The sequence below is a fragment of the Adiantum capillus-veneris genome, chromosome 4, assembly GCF_014529385.1.
Source record: "Adiantum capillus-veneris isolate H3 chromosome 4, ASM1452938v2, whole genome shotgun sequence".
Lineage (NCBI taxonomy): Eukaryota > Viridiplantae > Streptophyta > Polypodiopsida > Polypodiales > Pteridaceae > Adiantum > Adiantum capillus-veneris.
In genome coordinates, this window is record NC_140934.1 from 164239421 (window position 1) to 164264563 (window position 25143).

Consider the following 25143-nt stretch of genomic DNA (forward strand, 5'->3'; position numbering starts at 1 on the left):
AGCTTTAAATGCACTCAACAATCAACATCATCATAGTCAACATATTCATTGTATATATCCCTATGATCATGTTCTCTATGAGTCCTTTCACCATACTATGGCTACAATCTCTTCTGTATGCCTTATCTCATAGTGATCATGTCTTCCGCGATCTCCATCATGTCAATGATGTCTATTGTGATCTCCATCATCCTCTCATCTTCAATTGTTAAAAGCTGTAAATGCACTTAACAGTCAACATGGGCGATCAAAAAAGCATGGACTTTATTTAAATTCGACACTTTGGTGCCCTTCTTAGTACCAAACTAGCAAGCAATAATGGTTTGGTGGCGCTCCACAGGCTTTAAGTTTGACCAAGAATCCATGATTATTGAAGGTTCATCCTGCTTTCACATTGTTACATTTTCCAAGCATTAGCTCAGGAAATTGCTGAAAGACGAAAAACATATCAGAACTACCTGCTTGTCTTTCCTTCCCAAAGGCCAAGACAGATGTTTATGTAGGTGAATCTCTATTCCACGTTGAAAACAACGGAAGTATGCATTGCGTGTTTTACACCAAGAAGGAATATTCCTCAAATCCCATTCAATAAAATGGCGACATTATGAAAAATTGAAGTGTCCAAAGCGCTTTTGTGACTTACAGCAAGACAACCAAAAATTAGAATGTGCAATTGGGTCAGATGAGAAATGGACACACTACCACCAAGCTATCACTACCAGCAAGCTATCGCACAGGATAAAAGCAAGAACACGAGTGCAGGATGCAAGGCTCGCCCGCTTTAATTTTTCAGTAGTCCAAAAACACCAAAATAATATTATCTGCTGGCAAACTCAGAGAAACCACCATTGAAATTGAAAACATCACCCATTACTAGCCTGCGGGAGTTAAAACTATTGACACTTAGCTCCGGACATTCAACCATTTTTTTTCAACCGAAAAGCTCTAAATATGGACCTCCATCTTGAAACACGGCATTTCACTGAGTTTACCAAAGCGCTATCCTTCGAGGTATACACATTCAAAAGGCGATGGCCACTGAGAGGCCATGGTAACACACGACTAAAAACACATCCAACTTGCTCTATTCAATGTTGCAAGTCGTTGCTAAAAGGGAAGGCAACTTACTCTACTTGTTGTGATGCAAAGAAAACACCTACCGCAACCACCACTTCAACTGAATCACACATCCAAACATTAAATCAATGCCCTGCTTTTACCACAACAACAAGGAACATGTAATGTACAACCCTTCAAGCACTTGAACTGAGAAAAAGGGCCTGGCATTTTCTTCATATATTCCTGTGTGTAAACTCAAGTCATAAAGCCACCTCATCTTCTCCACCTTCACCATGTTCTTACAAGACCCCAACAGAGGACATTAATTTCTCATACTCAGGATCTGCCTCCTGGGACGAAGGCCTTGACCCTGCAATTTGAGGCTTTGAATTTAGCCAACCACCTCCTCCACCCATTTCTTGTTGTCCCCATGTCTGCTCTGCTGCGGGTCTGGTTCTGCTAAGCAAGTCGGTGGTCCAAGGTGACCTCAAGTTCTGCTGTAGCATGTGCGGTGGAATAGATGGTTCATATTTGTAATCCCTGTCAAAGGCCTCCGAGGCGGTGCCTCTAGATCCTGGATCTAAAGAAGCAGCATACAACCCTCTACTTCCAGGTTGATATGCATCAACACATGTGTAGTTTGCATTCATATTGAAGTCTGCTGAAGCTGCATGTGAAGGCACACGTGTCCTAGAATAAGGTGTTTCTGAAGATGGGAAAGTGGAACCCTGGTGATAGGCATGCACAGAATGCGCCATAGAAGCTGCAGATACTGACAAACCTGAATTCAAGCGTTGGCTCAATGGCGTGAAAGACCTGTAGTCGTCAACTGGCGGAGCAGCATTGAAAGAACCAACTGGTTGAAAATGAGAGGCTCCAAAATTTGAATCCGGGTAACTCACTGGGGAGCTCTTTAGCAGCATATCATTGGTCATTCCAATTTGGCTGGGGAAAGGTTGCAATGGATTGGAGGCAAAGCTCGGTGGATTGGAGGCAAAGCTCGGTGGAAATGTTGATGCACCGAAAGGTACTGACCTTGGAGGGTAGGATCCCAGATTCATGGGAGTACTTGGAGGATGAGGAAACAAGGGACAGTCCAACCCAGAAACATGCGAACGGCTCCCCCCGAAATTGAATGAATGCGGACTGTCCATTCGGGGTAATGGAGCTAAGGTGCTTGGTTTTGAGAGAACCACAGGAGGCAACTCTGGAGCTGGCTTTTCAAATTCTGAAGTTGATGAAGACTGGCCTTCGCTCCAGCTATTCCTTGTCTGCGTAGGGACAGACTGCGAGTCCAAGCTGGATATCTTGCTGGCTCCAGCTCCCAAAGGAGGTACAACGGTCGAGGCAAAACCAGGACCTCCCATAGGCGTAAACGAGGGAGGTTGTAGGACGGGAGGAATAACAGGCCTAATAGATGGCAAGGGCCTGACTGAGGGTAATGTAGGTGAAGGAGCCACAGGAAGGATGGGATACCCCGAAGGTGGCAGTTCTGCACTGGTGGGTATAACAGATGAGAATGTCGGTACTGGCGGGCTTCTTGGCTTAGTTTCCACAGAAAGAGTGCTATTTGGAACAGGTGAAGGAAACCTAGGTACCTCCACAGAAGAGGTCACAGACGATACAAAATTATTTCCCTGCTGCTCCGATTCATTTGTTGTGCCACTTGAAGGTGGAAACCCTCCAAAGTTGTTTTCTGCTGTTGTTTCTGTAACCGAATCTGCTGTCTGACACTGTCCTGATGTAGGGAAACCAGCTGGCATAGATGGAGGACCCTGTGGTGCTGATGATGGAGGCATGGGTGGTCTCATCATATCAGGCCTAAAACCAAACGGAGGACAAGGAAACCTTCCTCTTAAAGCTGAAAACATAAATGCCATCATCTGTATTGGTGGTGGCACAGGCCTACCTTTAAATGCTTCCATAAATGCTGGATTCAGGAAAGGAGCGAGAAACCTCAATGCCTGAGGACCAGGGGGAGGGAAAGGAAACGGAAATGGTAATCTTGGAAAGCCTCCATTTTCACTACCACCAGCAACCATTCTACGATTAAAGTCATTAAAGCCATCCATCCACTTTGCCGGCATAGGCAAGGCACCGGATGCGGTCAATAGCATAGGCTGTGATGTATCAGCAGCAGGACTATTTGAGGGATTGTCCACATCAGACTTTGCTGGTGGATCAATTCCACCCAAACCAACACCCAGTTCCTCCAGAAAATTGAGATACTCCTTATCAATTGCCTTTCCCTGCGAAAAAACATTGCGTGAGGTTTTTCTACTCTCTGTTCAACTTAGAGGGAAGCCAGCAGAAAGGAAACAGAAAAAGATGAAGGGGGGGAGGGGTGTTACAAACAAACCAACCTGTCCTGAAAGCTTCAATGGGCAGTCCATGGTTGGATGGCTGGCATCACCACAGAGCCTGCATATGACCTGTAAATTGAGAGAATGAGTAAGATCCATAAGGTCGCATGTGTGTAATAACTCAGAAGATGACAGAGACAGAAACTGAAAAAAACAGTCTTTCAGAGTTCTGAAAGCCCAAAATGAAAGAAAAAATCAGTCTTTTCATAGATAACGATGAGAGACAAAACATTCAAAGATGAGTGCACTCATAAAATACGTATTGCACTGCTGACTTGTGACCTGCTAGTGACCACTTGAACCCTTGGCACCTCTCTACAGGGGTTGCCACTAATTAGAGTTAGGAAGAAGTAGCAATAATGAAGCCAAGATGCTGGTAGAAGATGGTGATTAAGTGTACACAATGAATGTGCGGGGAATATGGAGAAGGTGCACAAAAAACAGATTGACCTAGGAAAAATGCACATGCAGTCCAATTTCAGGTCGAAAGGAAGGGCCTACATCGAAAAACAGGCCAGACAGTGAAATGTTAAGTGTATAAACACAACCAAAAAAAACGTCGTAATACCGACGGTTTTCAAAAGCAACCCACCTTTGCTTGAAATAGTTGGAGCTTGTCCTTGGGACACTGCCACTCTCTGTGCCCTTCTTCACCACAGAGCGTGCAAATTCGTATAAAATCCCTTACAGTACCTGTGCATCCAAAACTAAGAGATTTCATTCTGTGATAAATAATGAGGCTAAATTCGATATTTTATGAAGTAAGCTCAAAGGTAACTATCAACACATGAAAAGGGCAGAGGATAAACATTTGATCGTGCTCAATAAAATGAATTGGATTATAAAACAAAGAGAAGTAGAAACTAACCATTCATTTCTGCAAGCTCTCGAAGTTGCTTCATTTTGTATATATTCCTGTCCTCCTGAAAATATGTCACCAACATGTGAGCTTCCATAAAAGCGACACATTGTCATGACAAAACTCATAATCTTGAACTCACATCAACAGGAATTAGCAGTGGTTCAATTATAGCAACGGCTGCATCCACTTTCTCCCAAGTTTCTGACGCAACGTGAACATGCAATTCCTCGGAAGTCCCATCGTTATCTTTTCCATGCCGATAAGGCAGTGACTGCTTGGAAAATAACGAAAATTAGTCGAGACATCATTATCATTTATAACCAGAAAAAGGATAATACCCTAGCTTTTCAGTACATCAAATTAAAACTAATAAAACATGATAACAAAATCCCAAACAGTGATGGGACTTTTCGTCTTTCACAACAGAAAGACTGTACCCTTCAGCATTACCAACAGAGGTACTATGTAGCAATGTTTCCTACCTATGGTGACTCATGTATTTCAGACCACAGTGCCATCTGAGTTGTTCTCCAGAAAGCACCCTTGCAGCCCATAGCTCACAAAAGACTAGGAGCAAGAATGACACCTCGAAAATGTGGAATTAATTACTGCAAACGATCCCCTAATTATAGAGTATAGCATTGTTGTGGTTGAATTAGCTCTCTCCCTCTCTCCCTCTCTCTCTCTCTCACACACACAGCAACATGGACAGTTGGTGTAAACGAGTTCGTCGCATTGGTCAGTTTCACCTTTTTCTCTCCCCCTCTCTCTCTCGCACGCGCGCACAGCCATGTGGACGGTGTAAGCAAGTTCTTCGCATTGGCCAGTTTGACCTTTTTGTGAAAAACTCTCTCTCTCTCTCTCTCTCTCTCTCTCTCTCTCTCTCTCTCTCTTAGAGGAACTCAACACGATTAAAGAGTAGGTGCGGGTCATCAAAGAGGGGGAAGAGCAGCACAAAGAAATGACGACTTATTGGGTAGATGTTATTCCAAAAACTCAACAGAAAGCGGATGAGGCGGAGAAATGGATCGAGGTTGCAAAGAAAGGAAAAGGCAAGGAAACAACATTCACGCCCCACCATTATTAACCTAACAATAGAAGAGGAGCAAAGAAGACGTATGCGCTCTTTACATGTGAGAATTTGCGGGTTTAAAGATAAAGATAATGTGGACGAAAAATTAAAAGAGCTCATGACTTTGATGGGGGTTAATGAGCCGATGCACACAAGAGCTTGGAGAGTGGGCAACAAGAAAAATGGAAGCAATGGATGTAAGGTGCCGTGGAAGTGAATGTTGATATTGCTCAAGATGAGTGCTCCGAACTATGCTCAAGGGTTCCTCTTACTTACGAAGGTGAGAGCCTTCCGTTCCTTTAGAGAGAGGGTGCAGTGATCAATAACACAGTGAATGCTACTGTGAGTGAAAGTGTTGAGGCTGAGAGAAAGAGCGAAAGAAGAATAAGACACCAGACGGTTCTCAAACCCTCCTCAAAGGGCCCCCCTCTCTATGGCGAGAGAGGTCCATGCTATAGATTGCACAAATATGGTACAATGGTCTGGATGCAATGGACTTGCCGACGATGTCGACATGATGACGACGACGAGGACGGGCTGAAAACTGAATACCCTAGGGCTGAAATGCTGAAATCTGGAAAACGCTGACTTTTTGCTGAACATTGACACTGTGTCGGCGAGGATGACGACGACTCGACGACAATTTGCTGGAAACGCAGATGCTGAAATCTGAAAACGGGGGGCTGCAACTATAAAGCTGGCTGACTCGACGATGCGGTGAGGATCTCCTGAGGGTAGGTGAGATATGCGAAGCTAGGGGCTGAATCTGCAATGGCTAAGGGCTGAAAACTGAAAACGCTAATTGACTTGGCTGAGCTGGCGCCGGGAAACTGCAAAACGCTAGGCCTGATCTGCAACTGAAAATGCAAGGAAACGCTAGGGCTGATCTGCTACAGAAAACGCCAGGTTGATCTTGTTGGCTGAAAATGCTACGGCTCTCTCCCGGTCTTGCTGAGAAGGTACACTGCAAATTGCTGGAACTTCTTCTGCTGCCTCTTCTGTTGGAAATGGGCGCCCCCTCTCTGCTTATATACCTACTACAAGCTTGGTCCAGCAGTCACTCCTACAGCCCCAGGACCCTGGAAATTGGTGCAAATAAATAATGAAGTGCCAAAATTCCTGTAAAATGTTCTACCCCAAAAACGGCCGGAATTTGGACCTTCTGCTTGGATAATGCATATGTTGGGTGGTACTGGGTATGCAATCAGAGGATATGCAACTACTCTAAGTGCCTGGACATGCACGGCCTACTCGCAAGCTCACAAAGGTGCCAGAACATTTCCTAGGCTGACCTGAACCCTAGACCTAAGATAGCTTGTCCACATGACCATAGGGTTAGATGTGCACGTGACATCCCCTACTTTCTAAAGTGAGGTACTCGTACTGAGCTGCGTGGCTTCCTTGTAGTCTGCCAGCAACTCTAGATAATCTCTGAAAATTTCTTCATCAACCAACACTGCGTCGGGGTTCCTCGATCCTTGAACTTCAAAAAGTACTGTCACACTTGCTTCTTTGAGCCATGGCAAAATCGATGCAACAAGATTTGCTCCGGTTCCATGACTTTGGCTTCATCGATAATCTCTGGTTCTTCTTCTTCGAAAATGTCCTTTGGAGATGTACCTTGAAACACTTTCAACCAAGAAACATGGAAAACGTTGTGCATCGACCATGAGTTAGGCAATTATAATTTCATAGAAACCTCATTGATCTTGTCACGTGACACATCCAACCCTATGTGTCCCTGGACAAGCTACAGCATGATCAAGGTTCAATCAGTCCAGTCAGTCTAGATTAGAAGTGACCTGGCACTTTTGTGAGTCTATTCGTAGACCGTGCATGCCCAGTCACGTAGTGTAGATGCATATCCTCTTGTTGCACGCAGCTTGATCATCAGTATTCCCATCAGAATCCATCAAGGGAATTTTCCAATGCATTTAGCCTATTTTACCTATTTTTGGCATTTTTCACTTATTAATTTAAGTGACTTTCCAACAAAAGTAGGTAGAGCAATTTGGGTAAGAAAATATATAAGCAAACCAAAGTTAGCACTAAATGGCAGAAGAGGCAACAGGAGCCGAGCTCAGCAGGCAATGTCACGAGGACGTAGCAACTCCTAACCTTAGTTGTTGGTTTCTTTCCAATGATTTTAGTTTAATTTTTGAGACCCTCTTTTTGAAGTTGCAAATGGTCGGACATTGTATGGCCAATGTGAACGGTAGTTTCACCCGCAGACGGGAAGTTGGTCGGCACTGGAACTCGTAAAGTAAAAGGATGTCTAGGCTCAGTTCAAGATCATGTAGGTCCCCCCCCGTCGCACTTAGCAAGTTAGTGGATACTAGAAAGTGAACTCAATAACGACATAAAGTCAAGGTGGAATCACCAACAGAAAGTATCCATCAATTGGGCCACATTGCACTTTTGGATGTGGTCCCAATGAGGATAGACGGTCAGAAGACCAATGGGAGCCCAACGGAATCATTTCCTAAAATTTAGGGAGCTGCTATTTTGGGCTGTGAAATCTGTTCGCGTCATTAGCTTCAAAATGACAAGGGGAACATTTTATTACTCTGTTGCAAAGTGAATTGATGTACCAATTGAGAGATTTTTAAGCAAGAAGCCCAATGCGGGGAAATTGCATGTATGAGTGCCAAGTGGCACTTTTTGGTCAATTTACCAAGTTTGGGAGAACAGAACTCGTAATTGACTTTTTGGAGCAGTTTTGGAGGTTGATAACTTTGATTTTCACTTCCCATGACTTTACCTAGGACATAGGAGCTCATTTTCAGCATTGGAAGGCATCATATGCGTGTTTACAGGGTTGTTTTGCTGCGTTTTCAGCGATACGCAGGTTTTGGCAACCATGGAAAACTTCCCCTTTTTGCATCTATTTGTTCACAGATGCATTACAGGTCAAGGGCAGTAGAGGGGGCGCTCGATTTATGCTGGGGGGATGCTTCATTGAGAACCTATCATCACAGGTTAAGAGCTATGGAGTGCTTGCTTTCCTCTCTATGTACAGTGTGGTGCTAGGAGTGATGCCCTGCACGCTACACACTACTCTCTCTCTCCCCTACGTGCAGTTATGTGAGGCCCCACAAGAGGGCTCTTCATTTGACTGATGTATAGTTGTGTGGGTTCATGCTTTTGCGTTGAGGCAAGAGCCTCCTTGAGCAGGAACATGGGTAGCTAGCTGCTACTCCAAAGCAGGCACCGGTGAGGGTCATAACCTCACCGTACAGGTGCAAATTCAGCGTTGTGTATGTGCAGAAAATTGACTGTTTTTCAGCCATACGGACACCAGAAGCTTTGGGAATCATGCCCCACTGACAGAGAACAGTTCGGGGACTGTTTAGGGCTGGAAACAGGGCAAAAATCAGTAAATACAGCGAGCTGAATTTACTGTTTTTGGGCAAGAATCAAAGGGTTTATGCCAGTGCAAGTGAGATCCAGCAGGGGAATTGATTTCGCGCAAGTTTTGGGGTTGTTATGCTCCCGAAATTTGGCCAAATCCGGTAGTATCTAGTGTGATACAGGTAAAGGATTCCCAGGACCTTACTTCGTAATTTACCCTCTCAAAGAATAAAGAAAGCGCCAATTTTGGGGCCTACAAGTTATCGGCGTCTGCTCGGAGCATTCTAGCTTCCGAGCCGTGTGTGTAGTTAGGTGTTAATTCCCCGTTACAGGTTACCTTCGCAAAATACTCTGTGTGTGTCTAAAGTAAAGAATTTCGGGTGAAAGCCAACGCCTACCGTCCCATGGGCTGGTTTCATGGTTCCATTGTCGGGACAGAATCACTTTTTCCTCAAGAAGTGAGCCTCGGTTGTTTTGGGTAAAGACACAGAGTACAGAAACTTGGAATTACACTATGGCTGACAGGACAAGGGAAGAGGGTTCCTCTTCACAGGACAGACAGGAAATTCCGCATGTTTGCCCTACCAAAAGTAGTCAAATTAGGGCTAATTTTTTGCTGCGTTTTTAGGGTTTGCAAGTATGAACCAAGATGAGATAGGGAGAGGTCTCACGGTGGTAGATTGGCCACTAGATCTCCTGCATGAGTGATGTGGGTCTGCCAAGTTACACACAGCTTGCCGATTCTCTGAGGCGATTGCTTGGATTCTTTGACGCATCGGTAAATCATCTTGAAAGTTGAGCTTACTTGGTCGAGGGTGGTACGCTACAGTGTTGTGGAATTATGCTCGTTTGCAGAGGCAAGAGCCTTTTGCACACGTAAAAGTTAAGGGACGGGTTGCAAGATGCTATGTGGTGAAGTTCAAGAACTATCCACCTATGGATGCAAAGTGGATGGAAGAGCATGAACTGTCAGAGTCACCAAATGTATTGCAGCTTTACCTTGAGGCCTTTGGGTTACAGCCTACGTATGCCCCAACCCAATGTCTGCAGAGGAGGGGTAATGATAGAGCTAGTGATAGAGCTAGCACATCAAATGTACTCATGGATTCAGTGCAACAGAAGTGTACAATTTGACAAAAGTATGAAGGTCTCATTAAGTCATTTGTACATATGTTTTGACAGTCTTTCTTGCGAATACATGCGATGATAAATACCACACAAGATCATCTATGGCATGTATTTATGGTATGCAATCGAGGACGTTTGCGATTTCAAGAGGGGGGTATGTCACGAGGACGTGGCAACTGCTAACCTTAATTGCTGGTTTCTATCCAATGATTTTAGTTTAATTTTTGAGACCCTCTTTTTGAAGTTGCAAATAGACGGACATTGTATGGCCAATGTCAACGGTAGTTTCACCCGCAAACGGGAAGTTGGTCGGCACTGGAACTCGTAAAGTCAAAGGATGTCTAGGCTCAGTTCAAGATCATGTAGGTCCCTCCGTCGCACTTAGCAAGTTGGTGGATACTAGGAAGTGAACTCAATAAAGGCATAAAGTCAAGGTGGGATCACAAACAGAAAGTATCCGACAGTTGGGCAACATTGCACTTTTGGATGCGGTCCCAATGAGGATAGACGATCAGAAGACCAATGGGAGCCCAACGGAATCATTTCCTAAAATTTAGGGAACTGCTATTTTGCGCCGTGAAATTTGTTCGCGTCATTAGCTTCAGAATGACAAGGGGAACATTTTATTACTATGCTACAAAGTCAATTGATGCACGAGTTGAGAGATTTTTAAGCAGGAAGCCCAATGCCGAGAAATTGCATGTATGAGTGCCAAGTGGCACTTTTTGGTCAATTTACGAAGTTTGGGAGAACGAAACTCGTAATTGACTTTTTGGAGCAATTTTGGAGGTTGATAACTGTGATTTTCAGCCATTTCTGTCCATTTTTGAGCTTCCCATGACTTTACCTCGGACATAGGAGCTCATTTTCAGCATTGGAAGGCATCAGATGCGTGTTTACAGGGTTGTTTTGCTGCGTTTTCAGCGATACGCAGGTTTTGGCAACCATGGAAAACTTTCCCTTTTTGCATCTATTTGTTCACAGATGCATTACAGGTCAAGGGCAATAGAGGGGGCGCTCGATTTATGCTGGGGGGATGCTTCATTGAGAACCTATCATCACAGGTTAAGAGCTATGGAGTGCTTGCTTTCCTCTCTATGTACAGTGTGGTGCTAGGAGTGATGCCCTGCACGCTACACACTACTCTCTCTCTCCCCTACGTGCAGTTATGTGATGCTCCACAAGAGGGCTCTTCATTTGACTGATGTATAGCTGTGTGGGTTCATGCTTTTGTGCTGAGGCAAGAGCCTCCTTGAGGAGGAACAGGGGTAGCTAGCTGCTACTCCAAAGCAAGCACCAGTGAGGTCATAACCTCACCGTACAGGTGCAAATTCAGCGTTGTGTATGCACAGAAAAATGCCTGTTTTTCAACCATACAGATGCCAAAACCTTTGGGAATCATGCCCCACTGACAGAGAACAGTTCGGGACTGTTTAGGGCTGGAAACAAGGCAAAAACCAGTAAATACAGCGAGCTGAATTTACTATTTTTGGGCAAGAATCAGAGGGTTTATGCTAGTGCAAGTGAGATCCAGCAGGGGAATTGATTTCGCACAAGTTTTGGGGTTGTTATGCTGCCGAAATTTGGCCAAATCAGGTAGTATCTAGTGTGATACTGGTAAAGGATTCCCAAGACCTTACTTTGTAATTTACCCTCTCAAAGAATAAAGAAATACCGAAAGGGGCGCCAATTTTGGGGCCTACATGTTGTCGGCGTCTACTCGGAGCATTCTAGCTTCCGAGCCATGTGTGTACTTAGGTGTTAATTCCCCGTTACAGGTTACCTTCGCAAAATACTCTGTGTGTCTAAAGTAAAGAATTTCGGGTGAAAGCCAACGCCTACCGCCCCACGGGCCGGTTTCAGGCAACTTCTCAACAGGACCCTTGGCGGATTTCCTCCAAGCAAGAAGACCATCGCCATCAGATCCCTTCCACTAACGTTTTTGGAAACTGCACCAGCCTGGCGTTTTGCATCAACACACCATCGCCAGCAAGTCTCTCTGCATAGCGTTTTTGCACCAGCATCATCGCCGGCAGACAAGCTAGCGTTTTTTGACAACAGCAGCCCATGACTAGCATTTTCAACAGATACACCCACGGCAAGGCAGCGATTTTCAGCAATGAAATAGTTGCAGATTCAACCCTCAAAGAGTAACAGATTCAGCCCGAAAAGACCATCAGTTTTCAGCCTAAAGAAACCTCAGTTTTCAGCAGCCCATGACTAGCATTTTCAGCAGATACACCCACGGCAAGGCAGCGATTTTCAGCAATGAAATAGTTGCAGATTCAACCCTCGAAGCGTAGCAGATTCAGCCCGGAAAGACCATCAGTTTTCAGCCTAAAGAAACCTCAGTTTTCAGCTCTAAACCTGCAGAATTTCAGCGACAAAGACCTATGAAAACAGTCCCAGAATCAGCGTTTTTTGGCTAGTCGCAGATTTCAGCACATAGCGTTTTTGGACAGCAGTAGAAAGATTGCAGATTTCAGCCCTAGTGTCGGCCTCGTCATCCCCGTCGTCGTCGTCAACATAGCCGAGACTTGCATCAGTCACATGCATACCGTTTGTACCAGATTGTGCAATCATAAGTAGACCACTCTCGCCGACAAGAGTGGGGCCTTCGGAGGAGGGTTTTACGTCTCTGGTGTCGTATTCTCTTCTCTCTCTATCTCTCAGTCTCATACACTTGCACGCACAGTCTCCATTCACTTTGTTTGTGATCATAGCATTCTCTCATTAAGAACGGAAGGCTCTCCCTTCCATAAGAACAAAAGGAACCCTGAGCACAGTTCGAAGCACTCATCTTGAGCAAAGCGCAAACATTCATTCCGCTGCACCTAACATTGGTATTAGAGCTTTGGCAATGTTCTGTATCACTCAAGGAAAGAACCACAAGAATCAAAAGAATTTTTTTTTGCTTGTTGTGGTCGCACGAACCCAAGTTTGCTTGGGCATGTCGATTCCTAATCGTATTTTTGAAGAGTGACACGAATCCCAAGCATAGTTACCAGGAACGGGAATCCAAAACCGGGAACGCGGAACGCGGAACGACAACTACCATAAAACGCCATTCTCTGTTACAGGTACTCACGTTTGAAACACGGAACGGAGATTTGGAACGGGAACTTAGAACGGGAACGGAGAGCAGAGACCTGAAAGCGGCCATTCCCTGTTACTATGATCCCAAGAAAGAGAGGCTTGTCCATCCTCCCCTTGTGTCTCTTTTCACTCATTGAGAGCGGACTGTGCACTTAGCGGCCGGCCAATCGACGTGAGGTGGGAAAAAGCAACCTTGGTGTGAACGCAAGGCCGCCAAGGGATGCGCCCGCGGAAAGGAGTAAAACTCGGGTGAAGAGAAGATCCTTCTCAAACACAGATTGCAAGCGAAAGAAAACCTCAAGAACCTCAAGACCCAAGAACCCAAGTTCCTCGTGAACTTCAGAACCCAAGACCACAAGAACCCACGACTTCAATGGATGGCAATCACTCGAAGCAGAATGGATACTTTGCTTGGAGGTGATGAGCATAAGAGAGGCGAAGAAGAATTTTCTCCACCAGGAGGTTTTTCTGACCCTTCCCCATCTACGACAACGATTGCACTAACTCCTATGGAGGAGTTGGAGCTGATGGCTCTGGAACAGAATTTAGAACGCGAAGCAAGAAATGCAGCAAGAATGGCAGAAATGAAACGCAGACACGCAGAAGACAAAGCAGAAAGAGAAGCAGAAAGAAAGGCAAGACAAGAACAGCGCGACTGATAAATGCAAGAGTTCTTGAGACTCTTTTCTCCAGTGCCGGCACAGATGCAAGAGATTCAGGAGATGGAGACTCTCTCAGTCTCTACTTCTCCAAAGCATGATACACACGATTTGCATGATTGTGTGAAGAATGATGATGATTTGCTTGACAATGATTTGCATGATGATTTGAATGACGATGATAAGCATGATGATTTGCATGATCAAGATGTGATTTCTCACAAGCATGATCATTTGCATGATCAAGATGTGATTTCTCACAAGCATGATGAGTTGTATGAAGATGATGTGATTGTTCACAAGGATGATGTGTTAGTGGATACTTTTTCTAGCGAAGCTAACCTCATTGCAGATTCGATCAATCACGAAGAACCGATCTTGGCTTTCGAGTCGAGGTCCAAAGAACCCCCACAGGACGATTCGATCATTCAGGAAGAACCGATCTTGGCTCTCGAGCCTAGGTCCCAAGAACCATTACAGGAAGTATTATGTGTTCGCATGATTGATACGCAAGCATTGTTCAAGTCTTTCATTCGTGATCGTTTCCTGTATTTTAGTCAGCATCTTTATGTGATCCCTTTTCCTAGGCATGACACATTGTACGTTGGGCACGATTCACTCGTGAATGAGCGCGAATGTATGCGGATTATTCATGAAAAGCTGAAAAGTATGTATGTAAAGAAGTCAAATTCCATGTCTCTTCCTTGGCATGACACAGTTATAGAAAGAGCACATGAAAGTATGAGCACCAAGCATGGGCACTTCCATTGTGTTTTGCCACAGTTGATTGCTCTAGATCATACGAGAAAGATTCGATCTCATTGTTTGCATGTGTGTGGTGAATGGTTTGTCACTCCGTCTCTATGTTCATCTACATTGCATGCACAGTCTTTGAGGAAGACACGATTTTTTCCACTCACTTTACATGGAATAGGTATGTTCATAGTTTTGTGTTGGAAGTGGTTGCAGGAATTTTCAGCCATGGAGATTCTTGAAGAAGAAAGAAGCATGACTATCAACGAAGTTAAAGCATCCAAGGAGCCATAGAAGACTTTGTGTCGCTTTCGGCGCGGCCCAAAGAAGCAAGCGTTGCAGACCTTTATAAAATTCAAGTACCGCACGACCCACACATCAGAGTGGGCCGGCGAAGAGTCCCTTCCAAGATTCTGGATGCTATTGGCGATCTCCCTCGACGCCATACAGTTCGGTACCAGTACCTCACTTTGAAAAGGAGGAGATGTCACGTGACACATTCAACCCTATGTGTCCGTGGACAAGCTACAGCATGATCAGGGTTCAGTCAATCCAGTCAGTCTAGATTAGAAGTGATCTGGCACTTTTGTGAGTCTATTCATAGATCGTGCATGCCCAGTCACGTAGTGTAGATGCATATCCTCTGGTTGCACACAGCTTGATCATCAATATTCCCATCAGAATCCATCAGGGGAATTTTCTAGTGCATTTAGCCTATTTTACCTATTTTTGACATTTTTCACTTATTAATTTAAGTGACTCTCCAGCAAAAGCACGTAGGGCAATTTGGGTAAGAAAATATATAAGCAAACCAAAGTTAGCACTAAATGGCAGAAGACGCAACAGGAGCCAAGCTCAGCAGGCAACTTCTCAACAAGACCCTTGGTGGATTTCCTCCAAGCAAAAAGACCATGCCATCAGATCCCTTCCACTAGCGTTTTTGGAAACTCCACCAGCCTAGCGTTTTGCATCAACACACCATCGCCAGCAAGTCTCTCTGCATAGCGTTTTTGCACCAGCAGACAAGCATCGCCAGCAGGCAAGCTAGCGTTTTTGACAACAGCAGCCCATGACTAGTGTTTTCAGCAGATACACCCACAGCAAGGCAGCGATTTTCAGCAATGAAATAGTTGCAAATTCAGCCCAGAAAGACCATCAGTTTTCAGCATAAAGAAACCTCACTTTTCAGCTCTAAACCTGCAGAATTTCAGCGACAAAGACCTACGAATCATAGTTACAGAGGACGGGGGGGACGGGCCCTAGGGCCGGGGGACGGCCGTAACCGGGCCGATAACGGCTGGGAACGCCGAGGGACGGACGGAAAACGGGCCGGGCGGGCGGGTCGCAGGGGGGACAGACCGGGAACGGATTCAAAAAAATGGCCGTTTTTGACCGTTTGCAACGGCTCTGTGCAGCCCCAACTGCCATATTTTTTAAGCCTTGGCCCTTGGGAGGCTATAAAAGGCTCCCTTGGGCCTCTTAATACTCATAGTCTCAATGCTCAATGCTCATTCCATTTCCCTCAAGCTCAAGGCTCAAGCTCATTCCATTTCCCTCAAGCTCAAGGCTCAAGTTTGAACTTTGAAGCTCTCCTCTCCCTCTTCTACCCACTTTGAAGCTCTCCTTTACTCTCTCCACACAAGCTCTCCTCTAACCCTTCTAACTTCTAAGCTCTACTCTCTCGAGTCTCTCCACTATCATGTCATCTCAAGCCAACTCCACTTCTCAAGCGGCTTCTTCTCGAAGGAGGCCCGCCGTGCAAACGTGGTCGTGGTGGGATGAAGTCGACTTTAGCTCGCGTGGCAAAGGTGGCGGTGCAAGACCATGGACGTGCAAGCTATGTCCATACAAGAGATCGGATGGTTCAAACAAAGTGCGTCTCTCTTCTTGTAGATGGATGGAGCGACACCCGCAAGCAATCCATCCACGGGGTGGTGGCCTACTCTCGGGGGGAGATGTACTTTGTGGAGTCACATGATACATCTGATAGTGGCAAGGCCACCGAGATGCTTGCTGCGGAGTGGACAAGCACCATAGAGATCACCGGCCCGGAGAATGTCCTTTGTATGGTTGCAGATGGAGAGGCGTCAAATAGGGCAGCCGGAGCTATCATTGAGGGCATGTATCCCAGCATCCATGTCACATTTTGCATGGCGCATTGCCTCAATAACCTCCTCAAGGACATAGGGAACTTGTCATGGATTTCACCCACCATTGGTGACGCCTCTCGAATTGTCTCCTTTGTGCTCAACCATCAAAAAGTGCGCCATGAATTCTCAAAGAGGAGCCACTTGTCTTTGCTCAAATATTCAGAGACAAGATTTGCATTCAATTGGCTTATGCTAGGCCGCTTGTCTACATGTGGCGGAGCCTTAAGGGGCCTCTTTCTCAGTGATGAGTTCCAGGCCATGCCGGAGTCTACATCAGCAGTAGGATTGAAATGCCGAGAATGGGCCGACGACGCCGCTTGGTGGGAGGAGGTGAAGACTCTTGACGCCATGGTCAAGCCTATTCTACACCTACTTCGAGTGGTGGATGGCTTGCAGCCATGCATTGGCAAAGTCTACGAAGCCATGGATCGGATGATAGAGGCACTTGAGAAGCTTGTGCCTAACCCTGTTCAGTATGCGGAGATTCATGGCTTGTGAGTCGAGGTGGAATGGATACTACTCTCCACTTCATGCGGCAGCTTATGTGCTTGACCCTGAGTTTCAAGGAAGGCGTCAAGAGACCGACAAGGAGGTGAGCAAAGGATGGCGGCTTGCATTGGAGCGCCTTGAGCCTAGCAGTGACATTAGGCACAAGATTAGAGACGAGCTACTCAACTACAGGCAAAAGAAGGGCTCCTATGGATGTGTAGATGCACAGCTTGATCGCAACAAGATTGGCTCGGTTTTGTGGTGGGAGGACTATGGAGGAGATGGCCCACATTTGCAGCGCTTGGCTGTTCGTGTCCTTAGCCAAGCATGTACCACTAGTTGCTTGGAGCAACTATGGAGTGTGTACAGCCACATTGCCTCTAAGAAGAGGAATCGCCTTGGGGTTCAGAGGGCCAATGATTTGGTGTTTGTGAGCGCTAACTTGCGCATGCTTGCCAAGAGCGTCACACACAAGGCAGATCCTTTCACTGAGTGGGAGATGGCACAAGAGAATCCATCTATGGCCAATACTCTTTTGGAGGAGCTAGAGGAGGATTTCGAGCCTCAATGTGAGCCTCCCGAGCCGGAGCCCTCATACGTTGCTAACGACCTCGACTACGACGACGATGTGGAGATTCAGCAGACGAGCACTTCTTGAGTTTGATGATCATTGATCACTCGACTCTCGAGTCTAGACTCTTGAGTCTACGACTCTACCTACTACATAGCCCTTTGTACTTTTTGTTATCCTTGAGGCCTCAGGCTTGTCCTAAGTCCTTTAGGCTTTTTGACTCTCGAGCCCTTGTGGCATGCACTTCTCATTTTGTATCGATCGATCATCGATGGTTTATTAGCACATTTCAGCCTATATGCCTCGTGTTCTTTGGTCTATTTAGTGTAAATTTATGGTCAAAGTGATGCTCTATGTGTGTGGCATGTGTGTAGGTCAAAAAATGCCAAAAAAACTCTCTTTTTTTTTTGTCGTTCCGACCGCCGTCCCCGTTTCCTGACTTTTGCCGTCCCGACGCCGACCCCGACCCCGACCCGCCGTCCCATGTAACTATGCTACGAATACACTCCCAGAATCAGCGTTTTTTGACTAGTCATAGATTTCAGCCCATAGCATTTTTGGACAGCAGTAGAAAGATTGCAGATCGCTAGCAGCAGTACCAGATCCCCTAGCGTTTTCCAGTTTGCCATCGCCGGAACTTCCCATACAGCCTAGCGTTTTTGCTAGCGTTTTTCACTTGCAGCAGCATTTATATTTTCAGCCATAAAAACGCAGCCAAAACAGAGATTTTCAGCCACCAAAACAGCGCCGAAATTCAGTAGATAGAAGACCACAAATTTCAGCCCTAAGGTCGTCGTCGTCATCGGCATAGTCCCAAGTTACATCAGTCCATTGCATACGCATTGTACCACATTGTGCAATCATAAGTAGACCACTCTCGCCGACGAGAGTGGTCTACTTCGGAGGAGGGTTTTACAACGTCTCTGGTGTCGTATCTCTCTTCTGTCTATCTCTCAATCTCATACACTTGCACGCACCGTGTCCGTTCACTTTGTTTGTGATCATAGCATTCTCTCATTAAGAACGGAAGGCTCTACCTTCGATAAGAACAAAAGGAACCTTAAGCACAGTTCGGAGCACTCATCTTGAGCAAAGCGCAAACAATCATTCCGCTGCACCCAACATTGGTATCAGAGCTTTGGCAGTGTTTTGTATCACTCAAGGAAAGAACCACAAGAATTTTTTTGGCTTGTTGAGGTCGCACGAACCCAAGTTCGCTTGGGCATGTTGATTCCTAATCGTGTTTTGTTGAAGAGTGACAGGAATCCCAAGAAAGAAGGGCTTGTCCAGCCTCCCCTTGTGTCTCTTTTCACTCATTGAGAGCGGTCCGTGCACTTAGCGGCCGGCCAATCGACGTGAGGTGGGAAAAAGCAACCTTGGTGTGAGCGCAAGGCCGCCAAGGGGTGCGCCCGCAGAAAGGAGTAGAACTCGGGTGAAGAGAAGATCCTCTCCAACGCGATTTGCAAGCGAAAGAAACCTCAAGAACCTCAAGAACGTCAAGAACCTCCAGATCCTCAAGACCCCAAGAACTCAAGAACCTCAAGACCCTCAAGAACCCAAGTTCCTCGTGAACTTAAGAACCAAAGATCATAGAGTATGGTCGTCACCCGAAGCGGAATGGATAGTTCGCATACAGGTGATAAGCATGAGAGAGGTGGCAAAGATTTTTCCCCATCAGGAGATTCTTTCGACCCTCCCCCTCCGCTATCTACGCCACGAGTTATACTAACTCCTATGGAGATGATGGTCAAGTCAATGATGGACATGATGCTGGCACAACAAGAAGCGACTCGCATTACGATGGAACGAAATGAAAGAAATGCAATACAACAACAAGAAGCGAATCGAGTTGCGTTGGCACAACAAGAAACCAATCGCCTTGCTTTCGAACGCGAGCGCGATGAAAGAAATGACCGAAAAGCAAAAAGGGAGGCCGAGCGTGCCGCTCAAAGAGAGCTACGTACTCAAGAATTGCTTCGACAAGTGCTAGCCTAGAAGACCGAACCACCCAAAGATCGTGGGAGTTCCTCAAGTGATGCAAGCCACGACTCGGATTCCAACCATCCAGTCACAGAGAAGTTGACTTTCAGTAAGTATGACGATAAGATGGATGCTACGGTTATTCATTCTTGGTTGCATCAATTTAATGCTTATTTTGCGACAACTAAGAAGACAGGAAATAGCAAAGTTTTGACGACAGCTATGTACCTTGCCGGTGATGCCATAAATTGGTACCGCGCATGGCAAGAGACACAGCTAGCCGCGCACCTAGAGGAAGCCGACGGATTCACGTCCCTTTCCTTCGATTGGGCTGATTTCCAAGACAAGCTCAAGGCGCGGTTTATGCCACCTCAATACCTTGCACGATTGAAGGACGATTGGCACGCTCTCAAGCAAAATGGTATGCCGGTTATGTCTTTTTTTAATCATGTTTTGCAGTTAGATACTCAATTACGAAAATCGGATGATGAGCGCAAAGAGGCTTTTCTCTTTGGATCGGACGAGTATATCAAGTACGATGTCGAGGTACTCAATCCAATCGATCTCAACAAGGCAGTAGCGATTACTCTCGCACAGGAGATGAAGCACAAGAAGGGAAAGCCTAAGGAGAACAAGACTTCCACAAGTACCTCGCAGACTTCTCAGAACCCTCAGAACGGTAAGAATGGTAAGAATGGTAACTCTTCTAACCAATCTTCCAACAGTCTCTCAGAAAAGAATTCTTCCAATGAATCTAAGGGTAAGACGAACACAATTGCTAAACCTAAGCTTACTCCAAATGAAAAGGTAGCACAAGGAATTATAGGAGGATACATCACGTCGGAAGAGCAAAGCACTTATTCTAAGGAAGGTCGTTGTTTTCATTGTCACATTAAGGGTCACATAAAAAGAACATGTCCTAAGCTTAAATCGAATGAATCTAAAGAATCCACAGAACCCACTTCCTTTGTCAATGCAATTAATGATAACACGAGTGTGCCCCAAGTTTCTCAGGACCCTCCCATTGATGATTCTCTCATTAAATGTTATGGTCGTAGGTCGGGGCACCATTTTGTCATATTATTTGACCCAGGTAGTATGCATGATGTGATTAGTTCCTCTCTTGTTGAGAGAGCCCACCCCGAAGTTAGTCCGAGATCTCCTATCGAGGTCTCTGGCTTTCGTCCCGGTATGGACACTCTCATCACGGAGGAGAGCCTTGATGTGTTGTTGTTTGCAATTCAACAGACTGCCTTCACTAGAAGATTTGTTGTTTCTCCTCTCTCAGGATGTGATATGATTTTGGGCATTCGATGGTTTCGTGATAATAACGCTCTCATGAAATTTGCGGCTAACACTATAACTCTCAATGCCGACAGTGATTCTCCTATTGTCATTCATCAAGAGGACATTGCTCATTCTCCATCTCTCGTTGCTAATATGCAGGACAAGATTGAAAATATTCGGAAAAAGGAGACTCTCTCAGTCTCTTCTTCTCCAAAGCATGCTACACAAGATTTGCATGATTGTGTGAAGCATGATAATGATTTGAATGACAAAGATAAGCATGATGATTTGAATGATATTGCTAAGCATGATGATTTGGATGCCAATGACATGCATGATGATTTGCATGATCAAGTGTGATTTCTCACAAGCATAATGAGTTGCATAAAGATGATGTGATTGTTCACAAGGATGATGTGTTAGTGGATGCTTTTTCTAGCGAAGCTAACCTCGTTGTAGATTTGATCAATCACGAAGAACCGATCTTGGCTTTCGAATGGAGGTCCAAAGAACCCACACAGGACGATTCGATCATTCAGGAAGAACCGATCTTGGCTCTCATGCCTAGGTTTCAAGAACCCTCACAGGACGTATTATGTGTTCGCATGATTGATACACACATTGTTCGAGTGTTTCATTCGTGATCGTTTCCTCTATTTTAGTCAGCATCTTTATGTGATCCCTTTTCCTAGGCATGACATATTGTATGTTGAGCACGTCTCTCTCATGAATGAGCACGAATGTATGCGGATTGTTCATGAAAAGCTGAAAAGTATGTATGTAAGGAAGTCACATTCCATGTCTCTTCCTTGGCATGACACAGTTATAGAAAGAGCACATGAAAGTATGAGTGCCAAGCATGGGCACTTCTATTGTGTTTTGCCACAGTTGATTGCTCTAGATCATACGAGAAAGATTAGATCTCGTGTGTGTGGTGAACGGTTTGTCACTCCGTCTCTATGTTCATCTACATTGCAAACAGTCTTTAGCGAAGCCAAGATTTTTTCCAATCACTTTACATGGAATACGTATGTTCATGGTTTTGTGTTGGAAATGGTTTCAAGAATTTTCAGCCATGGAGATTCTTGAAGAAGAAAGAAGCATGACTCTCGACGAAGATGACGCATTGAGGAGCCTCAGAAGACTTTGTGTCGCTTTCGACGCGGCCCAAAGAAGCAAGCATTGCAGACCTTTATGAAGTTCAAGTACCGCACGACCCACACGTCAGAGTGGGCCGGCGAAGAGTCCATTCCAGGATTCCGGATGCTGTTGGCCATCTCCCTTGACGCCATACAGTTCGGTAACAATACCTCACTTTGAAAAGGAGGGGACGTCAAGTGACAAATCCAACCCTATGTGTCCGTGGACAAGCTACAGCATGATCAGGGTTCAGTCAGTCCAGTCAGTCTAGATTAAAAGTGATCTGGCACTTTTGAGAGTCTAATCGTAGACCGTGCATGCCCAGTCATTGAGTATAGATGCATATCCTCTGATTGCACACAGCATTTCCATCAGAATCCATTAGAATCAATTAGGGAAATTTTCCAGTGCATTTAGCCTATTTTTACTATTTTTGACATTTTTCACTTATTAATTTAAGTGACTTTCCAACAAAAGTAGGTAGGGCAATTTTGCTAAGTTAATATATAAGCAAACCCAAGTTAGCACTTTCTGGCAGAAGAGGCAACAAGAGCACATGCTCAACAGGCACCTTCTCAGCAGAACACCAGCAGTACCCCTAGCGTTTTTGGTCTCCATCCTCGCCAGAGATACTCAACCTAGCGTTTTCAGTTGACATCGCCCACAGTCCTCCAAGCCCTGGCGTTTGCAAATCGCTAGCAGCAGCACGAGATCCCCTAGCGTTTTCCAGTTTACCATCACCGGAACTTCCCAGACAGCCTAGCGTTTTTGCTAGCGTTTTTCACTTGCAGCAGCGTTTTGATTTTCAGCCATAAAAACTAAGCCAAAACAGAGATTTTCAGCCACCAAAACAGCCCCGAAATTCAGTAGAGAGAAGACCACAAATTTCAGCCCTAAGGTCGTCGTCGTCATCGGCATAGTCCCAAGTTGCATCAGTCCATTGCATACCCATTGTACCACTTTGTGCAATCATAAGTAGACCACTCTCGCCGACGAGAGTGGGGCCTTCGAAGGAGGGTTTTACAACGTCTCTGGTGTCGTATCTCTCTTCTCTCTATCTCTCAGTCTCATACACTTGCAAGCACCGTGTCCATTCAGTTTTTTTGTGATCATAGCATTCTCTCATTAAGAACGGAAGGCTCTACCTTCGATAAGAACAAAAGGAACCTTGAGCACAGTTCGGAGCACTCATCTTGAGCAAAGCGCAAACAATCATTCCGTTGCACCTAACAATTTAACTTCCGACTGAGAAATGCAGCGTCACAAGAGGCAAGGATGAGACACGACGCTTCTATCACCGCAACCTTGAGAGCTGCAAAAGCCTCAATGGCTGCCTCAGGCAAAACCACGCACTGTCGGCGAGCTTTCACCCCTTTCAAAACATCTTTCCTGGGTGCGGCAATGCATGCAAAATTCTCTATGTGCGAACTATATGCTTGACATAACCCAAAAAAAGAACGCACATCATATGCAGTTTTGGGCAAATCCCAATTATGAACCTATTCTACCTTCGCGGGATCGAGCTTGACACCTTCTGCAGAAATGATATAACCCAAATAAGTAACTTCAGTGAGAAACAACTCAGATTTCTTAGCTGCAATGTACAGCTAAGAAATGACACTCATTCAAACGGACTAAATTCTACATACTTTTCATGTTAATCCCACGATACAGAGAAAATGAGAATATCAACAAGAAAGATAAACACACACATGCCAATCATATCGCCAAAACAAAGGACTTACACTAGGGCGTATGAATCCTCTTGCCATCAACTCCGAGAGTTGCCACTCTTAACTCTTCTTCTTGAGTCTTGTTCGAACAGTAGGTGTTCGGTTAAAGGCCTAAATAACCCCTTTTTGTACATTTTTATACTTCGTCCAAGTTCAATATGAACCTGGACACATTTTTTAAAGGTCACTTATAATAAAAGTGGGAAAACCCAAAACTCACTTATTGAGTTTTCCCCAAAAACGTGAGCCCTCTCTCTTCTGCTAGCGCTTCCTCTCCTACTGGCCTTCGCCTCCCCTCTCTGCACACACACTGCACTTCCTTGCGTGCTCTTTCACTTGCACACACCGCCGCGCGCTCATCAACTGGTATCAGAGCCCGATTAGGGTTTGTCCCCAAACCTGTAAACACTGAATTTCAGCCAAGAAGGTCAACTTTCACACGAGATTTTGCAATTTCACCGCCAAAGGACTCGTCCCCGGACACTAGAGAGCTCCCGGCAACCAAAATTGACCTAAAACAGGCTGAAATTAGGTCAAAAACAGGAAATTACAGGTTATGACAGCAAAACACAAGTTTTGCAAATGGTGTATTAAGGTGTGGAAATACTTTTGCTAAGTCCAGGCTAACCGAAAACACTGAAATTGCCGAAAAACAAGCCCTAAGACAGGTGTTTAAAGCAAATTTCAGAGTTGCACAGGTTTATACAAGTGTTTTTATGGTGCGATTACATTGGGGAAAGTGCAAATTGATGCAATCTATGCACACAAATTGGGGCTTTTGCGCTTACATGCTTCTAAAGGCTGTGTATTAGCCTTATGTATGTCTTCTGAGGCATAAAACAACTAAATTTGTTGTTTTCGAGCACAAATTCGCTCGCTGAAATTTCCTGCGCATAAATTTCAGAAATTGAATTTTGTGCCCAAATCGACCTATTTTGCCCCAAATTGCTAAAGTGACCATTTGGAACTGTAGTGCACATCTCTGTGAGGCTATACTCCGATTTTTGCGCATTTTGCACAAAAATTCAGCGTATTATTCCTCTTATTTCGTGCAACTATGGCCTCATCTTCTTGGATGTGAAGAACCTCTTCGAGATTAGGAGGTTCAATGGTACAGGTTTTGATCTTTGGAAAGACAGGATTCAGGGAATCCTATTCCTTAAGGATTGCGAAGGAGCACTTGAACAGGTGAAACCACAGAATATGACGGATGAAGCATGGGTTAGCATGAACAGGAAGGTCGTTACATACATTAAAATGGCCATGACCGATGAGACCGTCATTGATGTAAAAGGTCTCACGACTGCTTTTGATGTGTGGGAGAAGTTGAAGGGAATGTATGAAAATACAACGCCTGTCAACCAGGTGCACTTGATGCGAAAACTTGTTGGCATGCAACTAGATGAGTCCAAGAGCGCAGCAAAGCACTTGTCATTATTCGCAAGTACTT

The 25143-nt window shown here is 45.2% G+C and overlaps 1 protein-coding gene across 2 annotated transcripts in view; it reads right to left on the reverse strand.

Annotated features, from left to right (window-relative positions):
• Positions 1 to 1172: 1172 nt before the first annotated feature.
• Positions 1173 to 25143, reverse strand: part of LOC147460297 (uncharacterized) — a 55058-nt gene continuing 31087 nt past the window's right edge. For both annotated transcript variants that reach the window (XM_086511380.1, XM_086511381.1), the window contains exons 7-11: positions 4424 to 4555; positions 4291 to 4345; positions 4015 to 4115; positions 3423 to 3491; positions 1173 to 3308 (exon numbers count right to left, since the gene is read on the reverse strand). In XM_086511380.1, coding sequence (XP_086367506.1) covers positions 1359 to 3308; positions 3423 to 3491; positions 4015 to 4115; positions 4291 to 4345; positions 4424 to 4555 — 2307 coding nt within the window. In that variant the 3' untranslated portion in view covers positions 1173 to 1358. The remainder of the gene's footprint in view (positions 3309 to 3422; positions 3492 to 4014; positions 4116 to 4290; positions 4346 to 4423; positions 4556 to 25143) is intronic.